The following is a 17643-nucleotide window of genomic DNA, read 5'->3' on the forward strand; positions in this document are numbered from 1 at the left end:
ATACTTTAATTCAGATGATGAAATACTTATTTAAGGATTAACTATATGTTTTTTTTCTTGTTTTTAAATGTGGTTTTGCACATTTATAGCGACATTAATTTAAAATCTATATTATTATAATTGTTCCCCGTTCGGCGTCACATCCGTCACTGACCAACAATCATTCATAAACGTATAAACGTGTTTCCTGGTCTTCGTTTGGGTTTGTTACCTGTTAAACTGTTAAACTGTTGAACGGTCAGAAGCTCGTCCTCCTGGTTTTAATCTCTGAGAAGCTTCTCTTTGTTTCTAACTTCACAGCAGCTGCTGAAGCGACACACACACGACCAGCGCTGACCTCAGAGAGAGAGTGTGTGTGTGTGTCTGTGTGTGTCTGTGTGTGTCTGTGTGTGTGTGTGTGTGTGTCAGATGAACTCGTTTACCTCTGCACTCTGAGAATTATTTCTGATGTCAGACAGCAAACTCTGAGCTGACAGTAAACTCTCTCTCTCTCTCTTTTTCGCTCTCTCTCCCTCTTTCCACCTCTCTCCCTCTCTATTTCTCTCTCTTTTCTCTCTCTCTCTCTCTGTTTCCCTCCCTCTCGTTCTTTATCTCTCCTTCCTCCTCTTTACCCTTCTCTCTCTTTCTCTCTCTCTCCTTCTGTCTCTTCCTCCACCCCTCTCTCACTCTCTCTTTTCCCCTCTCTCTCTCTTTTTCCCTCCCTCTCCTTCTTTATATATATCTCTCTCCTTCTCTCTTTCTTTTTACCTCTCTCTTTCTTTCTCTCCCTTTCTCTCTCCACCTCTCTTTCTCTCTCTCTCTGTTTTCCTCCCTCTATTTATTTTTCTCTCTCCCCCTCTAAACAACTCTCTCTTTCCCCCTCTCTCTTTTCTCTCTCTCTTTTTCTCTCCCTCTTCACCCCTCTCTTTCTTTCTTTCCCTCCCCCCTCCCATCCCTGTAGTAAGAACTTTGACCCCCTCATCATCCTCAGCCCTCACCAGTCTCTGAATCGCTCTCACCGGCTAACGTAAGAGAGCTAATCCTGCGCGCTCATTGGAGAGGAGCTTCCCGTTAGCTAGAGACGTCCAGCAGCTAGAGAGACGTCCCGTTAGCTGGAGACGTCCAGCAGCTAGAGAGGCGTCTAGCAGCGAGAGAGACGTCCCGTTAGCTAGAGAGACGTCCCGTTAGCTAGAGAGACGTCTCGTTAGCTAGAGAGACGTCCAGCAGCTAGAGACGTCCCGTTAGCTAGAGACGTCCCGTTAGCTAGAGACGTCCCGTTAGCAAGAGAGACGTCCCGTTAGCTAGAGACGTCCAGCAGCTGCGCTCTCTGTTCCACGCCGTCACCAGAGACTCCACCTCCCAGAGTTCCTCCTCCGAGGTCTGAAGACACAATGACCGGCGCTCCGTCTCAGACGACTCCACCTTTTCTTTCAAGAGAAGCTCATTTCACGTGAGCGCTCGCTGCGCAGCAAGGAAGGCAGCCGCTCCATCACCCGGGCCGACGGGACCATAAGCTTCCCTTTATCTGGCCTCCCTCATTAAACTCTGAATCACTCAGCGGAGAGAGAGAGAGAGAGAGAGAGAGAGAGAGAGAGAGGGAGAGAGACAGAGAGAGAGAGAGAGAGAGAGAGAGAGAGAGAGAGAGAGAGAGAGAAGCCCCTCGAGGTTGCCATTTTGAATGTGTGCCATGTCGGACGTCCAGAGATCAGCGAGACCAAAGTAAAGGCTTAAAGACGGACACGCCGGGCGGTAAAGTACCCGTTAGCCGGAGTTATCGCGGTGACCCCGCCACGACCTCGGAGAGGGAGAATCGTGCCACCGGACTTTTGATATCTCAATTTATTTATTTTTCGCCGGCCGCCGTGAACAAATAAACTAGTGAATCCTGGGAAACGGGGGAAAGAAGCCCGGAGGAGGAAGAGGAGGAGGAGAAAAAAAAGAAAAGAGAGAAATGGGTTTGGCATTCAGGCGGGGAGGTAACAAGTTCACGGCCTTTTCAGAAAACATGGCCGCCTGCTGTGTGATGGATCACGGAGAAGGGGATGAGGTGAGGGGGGGTGAAGGGGGGGAGGGGGTGAGGGGGGGGGGGGCCGAGGGGGGGACGGGACCCCAGAGCCCCCCGGGGAGAAAGGGATCATCCTGACGGCTAAATGAACCAGAACTCACTCTGAAGGATCCTCTGGTTTGTGACTCAGACGCTTCAATTAAAAACGAGCAGAAAAACACTTGAAATACAACCTTCACACACGTTTCCCATCATGCAAAGCAACAGGAAGTGTCTGTTTGTTGCCCACATTGAATGTCCTCACCTTCCTAAAATAACTGGCCAAAAGTCTTTTTTTCAGGTTTTTGAGAAAACACAAAAAACAAACGTGAGTTTCCTCCAGACGGCTCCACATGTGTTATTATTAAGCAGGATTTTTAATAATCATTTTAAATACTAATATTATGTATATTAAATATATTAATACAATAATCATTTTATTTTAATAATAATACTTTTTATTAATTTGTTGCATTATTGTTAATATTATTATTAAGCAAGATTTTTCTTGACAAAACTGCTCGCTTCAATGCCGTCTTGAAAAGCTTAATATGGTCACATTGTCTAATAATAACAATACTTATAATAATAATAATAGTGCTCATAATAATACTAATAATGCTCACAACAATAATAATACTCATAATAATAATGCTGATAATAATAATAATAATGCTTATAATAATAACAATTCTTATAATAATATTAATACTGATAATGCTCATAATAATAATACTAATAATTCTAATAATGCTCATAATAATAATACTAATAATTCTAATAATGCTTATAATAATAATACTAATAATCAGGCAGCCGCTCTGCACTCCCCATACAGACGTCTGTCTCCACATTCCAGGATTATTAAATAATAATAATAATAATAATAATAATATTAATAATAATAGAGCTGTCAGCAGAGCGTCTCCTGGGAGTTCCCGCCTGACGCTCTGTTGTCAGAAGCAATGCATGCTGGGAAAGCTAACGGGACGGCCTGACAGGTGAGCCGCTGACGGCTGCTGTTGACTCACAACTCCAACAACACAACTCCAACAACACAACTCCAACAACACAACTCTGTTTCTGATCGTTGTGTTAACAAACGTTTAGCAACTGATCATGTGGACCAATAAGAATAAGTGCAAAACTAAATAAATATATTTATTTCTGAAGATATATAAATAAATGTGCAAAAACGAAAAATTATTCAAAAATGTTTGTGCAAAAACTATATAAATATATATAAATATATATATATATATATATATATATATATATATATATATATATTTATATATATATATATATATATATCAATGTATATATATTGGTATATATATAAATATGCAAAAACAAAATATTAATAAATAAATGTGCAAAAAATAAAAAGTACTTCCTCGATGTTTAAATTAAAAATGTTTTTTTGAAGCTTTTTACCCAGAAAATGTAAAAAGCCGTAAGAGAAGTTATTAAATATGATAATGAGAGAAGTTACATAAACATATGATAATGTGTGTCGTCATGGCTCTGAAGCAGCTCACTACCCGTTACACACACTATGCACTGCTACACACGTGCCACACACTGCTACACACACACACACACACACACACACACACACTGCTGCTTTCTCCTCGTTCTTAAAGCTCAGTGAGTTCAGACAGAGAGGAGCAGTTGTTGGGTTTTTACCGAGCACTGACCTGGACAGCGAACGCAGCGCCGCTCATCCTCTTCTTCCTCTTCATCCTCTTCATCCTCTTCTTCCTCTTCTTCCTCTTCATCTCGCTGCTCGTCTTCATTTCACTCCTCCTTTTGGAGTTGATCCCTCTGCTGGTTCTGGAGAGGAAGTCGTTGAAGAGGGAAGGAGAGAGAGGAAAGAGAGAGAGGAAGGAGAGAGAGGAAGGAGAGAGAGATGGGGTTGAAGTCTCTCTTCTTCTTCTTCTTCTTCTTCTTCTTCTTCTTCTTCTTCTTCTTCTTCTTCTTCTTCTTCTTCTGTTCTTTACGTCCCCCTGGTTGTATTTTGCAATAGATGGAAATCGGCGCCTCCTCTTGCTCCTCCACAGCAAAACAAATAAAAGAGAGAGAGAGAGAGAGAGAGAAAGAGAGAGAGAGAGAGAGAGCGAGAGAGCGAGAGAGCAGCATAAAGTCCTCTCGGCAGCCTCGTCGTCTCCCTCCTGTTCAAACTCTCTCTCTGCTGGACACGCCCACAACGGAGAGGAGGTGTAGCGAACACTCACTTCCTCTCTTGTTCCTGCCTTCCTCCCCCTCCTCTCCCTCCTCTCTCTCTCTCTCCCTCTCTCTCTCCCTTCTTCCGTCCCTCCCTCTCTCTCTATACTTCTCAGTCCTCTCTCTCTCTCTCTCTCTCTCTCTCAGGAATGCAGCTTTGGACCAAAGTCCACAGAGTTTCTAGTAAACTTGTCTCAGGGTTGACATTTTTTAAATATATATATTTTATATTGTTCTGTGTGTTTTCTTCATAGCAGCTCTTTGGAAGATGAACATCATTTCATCGTGAGCTCCGTCCTCAAACTGGTCGTTGGATGTTCGGCTGTGTTTCTCCGTCTAGACGCCGGTGATGTCATCCGACTGCTGGAAGCTCTCACGCCGCTCTGACACGAAGCGAGGGATGAAGGAAAGGAAACGCTGGAGCCAGAGGAGACTCAGCGGCCGCTCACTGCTCACTGGTCACTACTGGTCACTGGTCACTACTGGTCACTGGTCCCCACTGGTCGCTAGTCACTGGTCCCTGGTCACTATTCACTGGCCCCTGGTCACTCGTCACTAGTCACTGGTCGCTAGTCACTAGTCACTAGTCACTGGTCACTAGTCACTGGTTGCTAGTCACTAGTCACTAGTCACTGGTCACTAGTCACTGGTTGCTAGTCACTAGTCACTAGTCACTGGTCACTAGTCACTAGTCACTGGTGGCTGGTCGCTAGTCACTAGTCACTGGTCACTAGTCACTCGTCACTAGTCACTGGTTGCTAGTCACTGGCCCCTGGTCACTGGTCACTAGTCACTAGTCACTGGTCCCTGGTCACTGGTCACTAGTCACTAGTCACTAGTCACTAGTCACTGGTCGCTAGTCACTAGTCACTGGTCGCTAGTCACTGGTCACTAGTTAGTGGCCCCTGGTCACTGGTCACTAGTCACTAGTCACTGGTCGCTAGTCACTAGTCACTGGTCGCTAGTCAATAGTCACTAGTCACTGGCCCCTGGTCACTAGTCACTGGTCGCTAGTCACTAGTCACTGGTCACTAGTCACTAGTCACTAGTCACTGGTCACTAGTCACTGGTCACTAGTCACTGGTCACTAGTCACTGGTCGCTAGTCACTAGTCACTGGTCGCTAGTCACTAGTCACTGGTCGCTAGTCAATAGTCACTAGTCACTGGTCACTAGTCACTAGTCACTGGTCGCTAGTCACTAGTCACTGGTCGCTAGTCAATAGTCACTAGTCACTGGCCCCTGGTCACTGGTCACTGGTCGCTAGTCACTAGTCACTGGTCGCTAGTCACTAGTCACTGGTCGCTAGTCAATAGTCACTAGTCACTGGTCACTAGTCACTGGTCACTAGTCACTGGTCACTAGTCACGAGTCACTAGTCACTGGTCACGAGTCACTGGTCACTACTCACTACTGCTCACTGGTCGCTGGTTGCTTAGAAGACTCGACGTCAGAGCCTTTAGTCTCCGGCTCAGCAGCAGCTGTGTTGTTTCTCTCTCCGGCTGCGTGACCCAGATTCTCCGCTCATCAGGACGCCGCGTTTTCCAAAACCGGGACGTTGGAAACGAGGACAGCGAGTTCACAGAGAGAGAGAGAGAGAGAGAGAGAGAGAGAGAGAGAGAGAGAGAGAGAGAGAGAGAGAGAGAAAGAGAGAGAGAGAGAGAGAGAAAGAGAGAGAGAAAGAGAGAGAGAGAGAGAGATGGAACGTCAGAGCATCGTCATGAACTCCGTCTGATGGCGGATGTTGGAAAAGGCTTCGGAGCGACGTGACGATGGAGAGAGAATAAATGACAATAATGAACCACAAAATAATAAGAGAGTAATCCATCTGAAGGGTGGAGATAGGAGCCAGGTGGAAGAGGAGGAGGAGGAGGAGGAGGAGGAGGAGGAGGAGGAGGTCCAGACGGCTGCAGGCTTCACCCCTGAGAGGTCAAAGGGTCATGGGAAACAGCGGGTCGATATGAAGATGAGAGGTCAATGCCACGGCTGGGTCAGCTGGAGCCGCATGTGTCCGACTGATGAGAGCGGGAGTGTGTGTGTGTCCGTGTGTGTGTGTGTGTGTGTGTGTGTGTGAGAGTGTGTGTGGGAGGGCGGGAGGGAGGGGGGATCAAAATTAAAAAGCTACAAAGCCAAACCACAAAAAAAAAGGAGGAAGAGGAACCGGTGGAGCGCGAGGGAGCGTAAACACGGAGGGAACGCCAGGTTCAAAGGAATCAAACCGCCGGTCAGAGGCTTCAGCCGGCCTGGAAAGATGAGCTCCACACCTGAAGTTGAAGCCTCTCCAGCTTCCAGCAGCCGGTCTGAAGGCCGGTCGTCTCTTCGGCGTGGTCGAAGCGACGAGTCGAGCCGGCTGGGGAAGAGGAGGCTGGCGTCCTGGAGGCCCGCCGGAGAGAAAGAGACGGAGGAAGTTCACAACGAAAAAGAAAAGAGGAAGTTTCCAGAGTCAGAAAGTGAGTTTTCAAGACTGGAAGCGTCCACCGAGACGCCTCCGTGGAGGCGCCAGAGTCGCTCTGAGGGTCTTTGGGTCGTCTGATGGAGAAACCGCAGCTCCGCAGAAGGAGTTCCCAAATCCCAAACGAACAAGCTCATCGGCTCCACTTCCTGCCGGCAGTCGGCGGCAAAGCTAAAAGCAGACATTTTGGGTCTTCTCGGTGCGGGCTGCAAACATGACGTAATGAATAGAAACGTACTAAACGCAGACAAACCAACCCTAAACCTAACTTCCTGTGAGTTTTATTTTGAAAAGACGCAATGTGTGTGACTTAAAAACCACCGGCCAAAGCTGAGGATGTGAGGATGTCCCGACGCCAAACGCCTCCGAAGACTACCAACGAACGAGGGTGTTCATGGGTCCACTCGGTTCTGAACAACCGAGACTTGATCCAGGACCTCGGGTCAGCAAAAGGCCTCATACTGCTGCTACCACGACACGGAGGCTCCGAAAAAGACCGGGTACAGCAGTGGAATCGAACATGGAGATGGACCCACACCGAACGTCACAGTCGTGGAGAACCTTGGCGGTCCAGCTCTCTTTGACCACGAAATGCTCGTTCACGAAATGCTTTTCTCCACCGGAGGAGACTCCTCCGTCCAGTCGTGACGAGACGTCTCTGGACGTCAAGAGATGAGCCTCGGGGGACAAAACCAAACAGACAATCTGTCAGAACCATCTGAGCCCGCGGTCGCCACACCGGCCGCCTCCTGTCGGCTCAGTACGGACTCATTAGCCGTCTCACCCCGATGACCTGCGACCCCGGGCTGTTGTCTGGCTCGCGCCGGTCCTGACGTGAAGCCCCGGCGCCCAACAAAGCCTTTAACTCCAGGCTTCGGCCACAAAGTGCACCCTGAACCCCCCAAAACCCGCTATCCCTTCCCTCCCTAGAGGGTCCGACACCTTGACCTCCCCAACCAACCGGCTCCTGAGCAAACACAGACGTGAGAGCCAAGAAAGAAAAAAGCAGTAATGCAAAAACAAGACAAGTTGTTTGTTTCCTGGTCGGCTCGGTCAATGAAACCAATAACACGCGAGTCACAAGCGCAGGCGGACATGTTGGATTTGCTAACTGCTGCCGGCGTATTGATCCAATCCCAGAAATTAATCCCGGCCTCAATACAGCGATGAGGGTTAGCTCACCGGGATCTCATTTCTGATGGATGTTAAGAAGAAAAATCAAGTGAAATAGTTGACGTTTCATACGTTTTCCATCCAGCAAACGGACGCACGGCGTCGTGTTTCAGGTCTCGCTTCTTTCCCCAAGAGTTCCAAACTCTGAAAGAGAAGATAATGATAGTGATCATTTAATTCATCACAACGTGAACAAAGACAAAAGGTCTTTTCAGCCCCTGGAAGCCGTCACGTCGTCCGAGCTGGACGGGAAGTTTCGGACACGCCCCCTCCCGTGAAAACACGCCCACTCATTGGTCCAGACAACCGTCAGCTGATCTGCTGGCGCCAACGTCGTGATCGCGAAAAACGCCCGAAGCAACAAATGTCTGAACGCCGTCTCTGTTTTTGGATTTTGAACCCCGGTGTCGGTCTTTTCCTGACGCGTTCTTCTGGCCTCTTTATCGCGCAGCAGCCATATATGGTCACTTCCCTCCAAAGAAGACCAGCGGAGGTCTAAAGAGAGAGGTTTTTAATGAGGTCCACACTGCAGAGGCCTGTTAGCTCTGCTGCTCTGCGGCGGCGTTCAGGAGCCTGCACATGTAGACTGAACACACACGGAGCTCTAGCGCCCCCCTGTGGTCTGAACTCAAAGTTCAGAGAATCACCAACAGTTTCCCTTTTTAAATGATTGCGGCGTAAAAGCAAAGCAGGTTTAAAGTCCTGTTTATACTAACATATCTGATCTGTTCTCCCAGGATGCAAAGCACAAAGGGAACGTGGTGAAACGGCTCGCAGGTGATCTTTGTACAGAGGTGAATCTTTTGTGTCAACGTGTCGCATCATTTCCTCTATAAGTGCAGAGATTATTTTGTCATCGACTGCAAAGCCGGACTCATGGTTCAGAAATAATGGACGATAATATTAATTTGTCCTTTACATTGAAAGTGCATTATGTTTTATCTGATTTATGTTTAAACAACAAAATGAAACATTTTCTTGAAATGTTGTCGCAGCATAAACCCTTAACAAAGACAACATATTATAATAATACAAATAGAATATTACATTAATAAATTATACAAATAATACAATTTAAAGTAACAAATAAACAACAATGAAAATTAAAAAATGTAAAATGTCTATTAAATAATACAAAAATAATATTTTTTTTATTTGAAATTATATATATATACATATAAATAATACAAATCTATTTTTTATTATTATCATTATTTGTTTTAAATAATACAAATTAAAATAATAATAAAATTACTAAATTAAAGTTTAACATTCGTTAAAGCTGCATTCTCTCTCCTGACCACCAGGGGGCGACTCCTCTGGTTGTATAGAAGTCTATGCTTCATGTGTTAAAGCTGCATTTTCTCTCCTGACCATCAGGGGGCGACTCCTCTGGTTGTATAGAAGTCTATGCTTCATGTGTTAAAGCTGCATTCTCTCTCCTGACCACCAGGGGGCGACTCCTCTGGTTGTATAGAAGTCTATGCTTCATGTGTTAAAGCTGCATTCTCTCTCCTGACCACCAGGGGGCGACTCCTCTGGTTGTATAGAAGTCTCTGATGAAATTACTGTACTTACCTCATATGAAGTACACTTTTAATAATTATGGTTATTAGTGTCAAACAGACCATAATGCAGGGGCGACTACAGGGCGGGGCTACAAGGTGATTGACAGGTCTCTACTACAGGAGTGTCAAGTCTGTCCTGTCCTTCCTTCCTTCCTTCCTTCCTTCCTTCACTCTTCAACTTTTCCTCTTTTTTTGTTTCTCATGAACATTTTGTGATGGGACGCTTAAATTCTCCTGATGATGAAGGACACACGAAGGCCTTAAATTAATCAGAACCTCACAATTCTTGCAGCCGGTCTCTGCGATTACATTTTTTTTAAAACATCCAATTATTTCCTAAATAAAGAGTTCCCTCCCACACAAAGGGAGCGCTGCTTGCAGAGAGTAAATCCCTGTTTTTCTTTGATTGAAATTCCAGCTACAACAGGATGTGAAGGGAAATCAATACGTCGTCTTTCTTTCATACATTTCTATTGAAAAGAAAAATCCAATTTAATTTGAGTCTCAAACAAATGTGCAGGTCAACGGCACAGCACTGTGTGATGCGATGTGTCAGGAGGCCGAATAGTCTTGAAGTTATGAGTATTGAAAACAAGACGTTACCTGGTCCGATGAGGTGTCAAAACTCTTTGTATTACTTTGTGGTTGTGTACCATGCGTATACTACTCATCATATATAATATTCATGTACTGTGACTCTGATTCTGGTCACATGACATCTGTTGCTTCTGAACATCCTGGAGAGGATCCTCCTCTGTTGCCCTGTGAAGGTTTATCCCCCTTTTTCCCTGTTAAAGGGTTTTTACTCTCTTTATTTTTCATGATACAGGAAGTCATGTGTACAGATTATAAAGCCCTCCGAGGATCATCTTGTATTTGTGATTTCGGGCTACACAAAATAAACTGAACTGAAATGAACTTATGTTTGGTATGAATCGAGTCCAACGTGTAGGACGAGTTTGCGAGAATGTTTAAAATGGGCGGTAAATCTAAGTAGGCGGCGTTTAGAGGTCTGAGAGGCTTTTGTAGAACATGTGAGTCAAAAATTGGAGTCACATACTGGGTCGTCACCTCTTGAGGGGGGCGCTAGAGAGCAACTAGAGAGCAATTATTTGAACACAAATGTGTATCAGATGGCTGTTTTCACCAAGTCTGCCAAATTTCATGAGGTTTGCAGCAGGGAAAATACCCAAAATATGTGCTTAATTCCTTTGAGTCCTTGGTCGGTGCTGCTGCCTTCAAGGAGGAGGGTTAACTGGAGGGATCAAGATGACATGAAACATGAAAACACTTGATAAGAAACGCTTGTTGTTATTCACGCCCGGTGAGTACGGACGGCTCTGAGTTAGTGAGGTCAGGATGACACACCTGAAAGGTTCTCAAAGAACCTGTTTGGTAAATATCCCGAGAGGAGGAAGTCTCAATGGAATCATCAGGTGACTTCTTCAGTGGGTCCTTTTGTTCTCTGTCCTTTGTTCCCTTCCTTGGACACCATGTCCTCATTCCTGTGTCCTGGTTTATAAACAGCTCCAAGTTTCAGGAGCAGCACCCCGACGGGCGTCCTGCACCATCCCACCCGCCGCCGCCGCCGAGAACTCCTCCAGGACGCCCCAACGGGTCCAACCGGTCCCATCGGGCGTCGCTGCTCAGGTGGCCAGAAACAAGACCCCCGAATGTCCACGTGGGGATGTGTTGCTGTCCCAAAGGGCCAAAAGAACACACAAAACTCACAATGTTTTAATGAGGAGTGTTGTTTTAGTAGAGTGGAGTCGCTCCACCCGACGTTTTGGGGAAGACGCGTCACCGTTGTGTAATGTCTTCTTTGTTCGTTGTTGCACATCCTGTTACGGTGACGACACTCCGGAGTGTACCGCGAATCAAGGTGTGTGAGGTTTGGTCATGATATGATGTGTGTGTGTGTGTGTATGTGTGTGTGTGTGTGTGTGGAGGCTATAAAAGCAGCTGACCAGGAGTCTGTGTACTACAGGAGTTGGAGCTGATTGAAGGAGGACTTCCCATCAGATCTCTCGACACCTTTACAGGTCAGTCGATGGTTGGAGTGGGAGGGGCTAACACGAGGTGGTACTCTGGGCTTATCCTGGGCTCTGGTATTTCCAATTCTTGTGTTTATTCTATGTATTTGTTCAGCAAAGTCTTGGAGCAAAAATGTCACTTTTAAAAGATATTTTGATGGTAACTATGAACATCCAGCATGATGTGAGCCAGATTCCCAAAAAAGCCTCCTGGAGCGTCAATAAGACACCTTTATGGAAAGATTAGGACCTAAAGAATCAGAACCTGCAACAAAAATCACAATAAAACAAAGTCTTGTCCTGGTAGGAAGGAGTTTCAGTCAAAAAACTGAGTCGTTCGGTTCAAAAATGGGAAAATTACATATTTTATGCCAAAAGATTGTCTGAATGGGGCATGCTGGGTATTAGAATGGGATTTTCCAAAAGGTAAAGGTCCACATGTTTTACTTGTATTATGTTTTAATTCTGTTTTGGATTAATTAAACTTAACCTGTAATGTGTTCCTGCTTTTCGAGAGGGATCTGGAGTTAAGGAGGATGTGTGTATGTGTGTACTTGTGTACTTGTGTTATGTCTCGTTGTGCGTCGCTAATGGTTCCTCCTGGCGTTCAGAGCGATGACTCGCGCTCTGCTCTCTGCAGCGCTGCTGCTGCTGCTGCTGCCCGGGGCTCCAGCTCAAGGTAACGCCTCCGATTGGATTCAAAATATTGTGTTTTACAGGACAAAAGTTGTTCAGCCTCCTTATTTCAGCATTGGATTGATCCCTTTGGCACTGGCTTTGACCCCTTGACCTTCTTGTTCCTGCAGTTTCCAGTCAGACTTCCTTCACCATCGTGGTGAGCAACTCGGTGACGAACGCCGGCAATAAGACCTTCAGCACCTTCGTGTCCTTCAGGGGGATCCTGCTGGGCGGCATGAGGAGGCTGCAGGACAAGGACTCTGGCTTCACGTAAGGGCTGTTAGCATGTTAGCATGTTAGCACAGGCGCCGCTAAAGTCACTACGTTTAATGGAAAATTATAGAAGATGAATCTTTTTCGACAACCAGCCGTCTCTCTCTCTCTCTCTCTCTCTCTCTCTCTCTCTCTCTCTCTCTCTCTCTCTCTCTCTTTTCAGGTTCAAGTACACGGAGGACGATAACTATGGCCCGTTCCTGGAGAGCGTGAACGGGTTGGCCGGATGCCCGAATCACCGGACCTACTGGGAGCTGAAGGTCAAGAAACCCGACAACAAAGTCATCCTGCCCGACGTCGGTGAGTCTGTTTATTATCAGAACTCTATCAAAGATACAAAGACTTTGTATCTCATGATTTAATTCATGATTAAGACTTTCTAGTTTATATTTATGACTTTGTATCTCATATTTATGACTTTGTATCTCATAGTTACGACTTTGTATCTCATATTTATGACCTTGTATCTCATATTTATGACTTTGTATCTCATATTTATGACTTTGTATCTCATAGTTACGACTTTGTATCTCATATTTATGACTTTGTATCTCATATTTATGACTTACCATGGGGATATCTTTATTGTCACAGCAACATTTTTATCTTATTCTTTTCTTTTTCTTCCGGCTATGGGCTTCCGTACCTTCTTGCAGTAAATCAGTGTGTGCCCTTTGTGTGACCGTTGTGTGCTTTTTGTGCGCAGGCATCGGGTGCTACATTCCGAGCGCGGGCGACGTGGTCATCCTGAACTTTAACAAGTACTGAAGGACGAGCGGCCCGAAGCCTGTTGAGCTGCATGATGATGTTTCTCACAGATTAAAGTTGTGTATCTGATACAAAGAGTGTCATTAATTACACAAACGGAACAGCTGACAAAGAAATAGCTGACTTGTTTTCTTTGACTCCACCCGCACCTTACATTTCCTCTTTGGTAACCAGATACTTCCTCATGACAATGTAGTATTATTTCTTTGGGTGTGTGATTACATACTAGTACTAGTAATATACACTTAAACATGCTTTGTTTGAATATTTCAACTCAGACACAAAAATTTAAATAAATCTCCTTTACAGTAAGCCAGAGCCAAAAATTCAAAGATTTTGTAAAAGGTGTTTGAATATAGTTTAAACCTGATATATAAATATGTTCTGTATGTCTCACTTTTAATCAAATAAAAGTGTTCAAAAAGCCAAAATAGAAGAAAGTTACAGAGGGTTTAGTACAGAGAACATTCAGACGAGGACTCATTGGGGCCCAACAGCCCCAATGGCCCCAATGAGCCCATTGGGGCCATTGGGGCCATTGGGGCCATTGGGGCCATTGGGGCCATTGGCGCTATTGGACTTTTCTCATGTACCAAACCTTTTATTTCACTTGTATATTACATATGGTGTCCAACACATCCAAATAAAAAGGTATGGGCCTTTTTTTTAAAACATAAAATAAGCTATAATAAAACTTCAGTCTGCATTTAAAAACCCAACAACAACACCTGTTTATTCCCTTGTGATCATGTTTCTTAGTAAAATGAGAAAACAAAAAGTAAAATCCACACGTGGAAGAGTGTTTTATTCAGAAGACATTGCTGCTCGGCATCAACAGAGGTTCTTGTCGTGCGCTCGCTCACAGTCGACTGAATCTTCACCATTTAGTAAATCTCAGGATGATCCGCTCGTTTGCACTGGGAATGTAACACCCAATACCTGCAACAGATAAAGCAGTCGCGGAGTTTATTATCAGCTGATGTACAGGAAAGATTTGACCGATTGTCAGACGTCTGTGGACTCACCGACGTCCGGGCTGAAGGTTTTGCCGTCCGGCGTCTCGACCAGCAGCTGCCAGTACGTGTGGTCTTCATCGCTTCCAGCCACTCCGTTCACGCTCTTCAGGTACGCGCCGTAGTTTGGATCCTCTGAGAAGGTGAAGCTGAAGGGCCAAAGGATGGATGGATGGATGGATGGATGGATGGATGGATGGATGGATAGATAGATAGATAGATAGATAGATAGATAGATAGATAGATAGATAGATAGATAGATAGATAGATAGATAGATAGATAGGTATCGGTAAGTAGGTATATGTAGGTAAGTATAGGTAGGTATAGGTAGGGAGGTAGTTATAGTTAGGCATAGGTACGTATGGGTAAGTAGGTATAAGTACATATAGGTAAGTAGGTATATGTAGGTATAGGTAAGTAGGTATATGTAGGTAGGTATAGGTAAGTAGGTATATGTAGGTAAGTATAGGTAGGTAGGTATAGGTAGGGAGGTAGTTATAGTTAGGGATAGGTACGTATAGGTAAGTAGGTATAAGTACATATAGGTAAGTAGGTATAGGTAGGTAAGTATAGGTAGGTAAGTATAGGTAGGTATAGGTAGGGAGGCATAGGTAGGTATAGGTAGGTATAGGTAAGTAGGTATAGGTAGGTATAGGTAAGTAGGTATAGGTAGGTATAGGTAGGTATAGGTAAGTAGGTATAGGTAGGGAGGTAGGTAGTTATAGGTAGGCATAGGTACGTATAGGTAAGTAGGTATAAGTACATATAGGTAAGTAGATATAGGTAGGTATAGGTAAGTAGGTATAGGTAGGTAAGTATAGGTAGGTATAGGTAAGTAGGTATAGGTAGGGAGGTAGGTAGTTATAGGTAGGTATAGGTAGGGAGGTAGGTAGTTATAGGTAGGTATAGGTAGGGAGGTAGGTAGTTATAGGTAGGTATAGGTAGGGAGGTAGGTATAGATATTTTATTGATTCATTGATTTATTTATATTAGTACCTACAGTACTGAGTTATTTTAACATTGCTGCTCAAGAAAAACTTTTAATTTTCATAAAACAATAAAGCAATGTTGATTATTTACTAATTTAAAACAAATCCCACACAAAGTAATCGAAGGGAACCAATAAAAGTATTGATAAGGAACAGGACCGATTAGCAGCATTGATAATAGCACTGTGGATGAAATACCCATCACTACAGGTGGGTGTGTTTTCATTTATTCTCATGTAGTTTAGCCACTTTTTGATTTTCCCATATATCACCCACCCATAAGTTCACTATCAATAAAACAAAAACAGCTGTTTGAAGTTGTGACTCGTACCTAAACTTGGCGTTGGAGGCCATGAGTCTCTTCAGAGCGCCCAGCAGGATCCCTCTGAAGGCCACATGCGTGCTGAAGGTCTCTGGTTTGCTTTGCAGAAGAGTGTTCTGCACCACCACCTCAATGGGAACCGGTTCAGTCGCTGAGCGATTGGTGAAAAAACAACAATAAGATTTTCTGATATCCAGTAAAGATTATATCAGGATTACAGTTAAATCCTGGATCTTACTTTGAGTCAGAGTCCCGTGCAGCAGCAGCAGCAGCAGCAGCGCTGCAGAGAGCACAGCAGGAGTCCCCGTCATGGCTGAGCATGAAGCTCGTCCACCGCCTCGCTGTTTTATTCCACTGGTCGCTGTTTGCGTACCGGAGCAGTTGACGTTAGATTGAAGGAAGCTGATAATGGTTTCCACTGAGCCAATTAAAATGTCACCTTGAGGTTATGGGATAATATTTGCACCGCAAAAACATTTTGAACTGCGCAGCGACCCATGACCTTCAGGAACACTGCAGGGTTTGACAAGATGCTCCGTCGGCTCTCCGGTCGGTGTTTTATTCAAGGTTTGCGGAAATCTCTAGCGTGGTAGCATGAAGAGGTGTAGAGAGAGAGAAGCAAGGTAGATCCCTCTCAAACGAACAGTTAATATCACATTAGACCCCCCAGGTAGGTTTCGTAAAGATTTGAACCAGGAACACAACTGTTCCCTAACTTTAACCAACTAGTTTCATTTTGTGTTGATTTTGTAGCATTTCATCATGTTTTCTCCACTGGAGGGGCATCCAAAAGACATTTCATCATGTTTTCTCCACTGGAGGGGCATCCAAAAGACATTTCATCATGTTTTCTCCACTGGAAGAGCATCCTAAAGGCCCTTTATCATGTTTTCTCCACTGGAGGGGCATCCAAAAGACATTTCATCATGTTTTCTCCACTGGAGGGGCATCCAAAAGACATTTCATCATGTTTTCTCCACTGGAAGAGCATCCTAAAGGCCCTTTATCATGTTTTCTCCACTGGAGGGGCATCCAAAAGACATTTCATCATGTTTTCTCCACTGGAAGAGCATCCTAAAGACATTTCATTATGTTTTCTCCACTGGAAGAGCATCCTAAAGGCCCTTTATCATGTTTTCTCCACTGGAGGGGCATCCAAAAGACATTTTATCATGTTTTCTCCACTGGAGGGGCATCCAAAAGACATTTCATCATGTTTTCTCCACTGGAGGGGCATCCAAAAGACATTTCATCATGTTTTATCTACTGGAGGGGCATCCTAAAGACATTTTATCATGTTTTCTCCACTGGACGGACATCTCAAAGGGTGTTTCATCATGTCCGTGATGCAAGTAGTCGACAGATCTGTATTTGACACTTTCTCTCATTCAGTTTCGTCTGAAATATTCTCTAATCTATTTAACATCCGTACCATACAAACTATTCGATTGAAGACGATCTGTTGATCGGTTTAATGTCCCAGTTGCTTGTTGTCTTTGTGAAAGTGAGGTGGAATAAGATCCATGTATGAAGGGAATCAGACCTATCAATCAGATCATATTTTCTCTCGTGGCAGACCTTTGGTAGTCCATCACGCCTTCCTCTGTCTTGTTAGAGCAATACTTTGCCAGCAGAGGTCGCTGTCGACCTCCAGGAAGTTTCCTGATAACCGGAGCGACTCCTAAAAACTTTCTTTTGTCCAGAGACTCGTAAAGCACTTCTCTCAGCATCACATATGATACTCCGTTATGATGTCAGAGCACCGACCACAAGGTGTCTCCTGTCAACATGCAGCAGAATGAACAGAGAACGTTTCAACACCTGAACCTCCGCCTGCCTTTTATTGAGGAATGTCATGAAAGCAAATGGACAAGAGTCCTCTTAAAAGCCTTTTCTTTCAAGTTTGTTTTTAAAATCCCGTCGACTCTTTCACTCTTTCGCTCTGCGTCTTGTTCTCTTTGAACATGAACGGGCTCTTTTCTTATCGGCTCACCTTTGTAACGCCGCTGCGTCTCTAACATTGTTAAAAAGTAAACATTTCCTCACCAGCCAAAAGCACTATTACACATCGGTTTCACGTGGTTGTCGAATTAGCAAATATGTGTTTGATTTAATATGAAAACCA

General features: G+C 44.6%; 1 protein-coding gene across 1 annotated transcript; it reads left to right on the forward strand.

The window, feature by feature from the left end:
* Positions 1-11390: 11390 nt before the first annotated feature.
* LOC137790481 (cobalamin binding intrinsic factor-like) lies at positions 11391-13422 on the forward strand. Its single transcript, XM_068584762.1, has 5 exons — positions 11391-11483; positions 12086-12153; positions 12281-12422; positions 12589-12725; positions 13132-13422. The coding sequence occupies exons 2-5, from the start codon at positions 12090-12092 to the stop codon at positions 13191-13193; spliced, it is 405 nt and encodes a 134-aa protein (XP_068440863.1). The 5' UTR covers positions 11391-11483; positions 12086-12089; the 3' UTR covers positions 13194-13422.
* The last annotated feature ends 4221 nt before the right edge of the window (positions 13423-17643 follow it).

The sequence above is a fragment of the Clinocottus analis genome, unplaced genomic scaffold, assembly GCF_023055335.1.
Source record: "Clinocottus analis isolate CAN_PGR_092001 unplaced genomic scaffold, fCliAna1.0.p SCAF_2, whole genome shotgun sequence".
In the NCBI taxonomy this organism is placed as follows: domain Eukaryota; kingdom Metazoa; phylum Chordata; class Actinopteri; order Perciformes; family Cottidae; genus Clinocottus; species Clinocottus analis.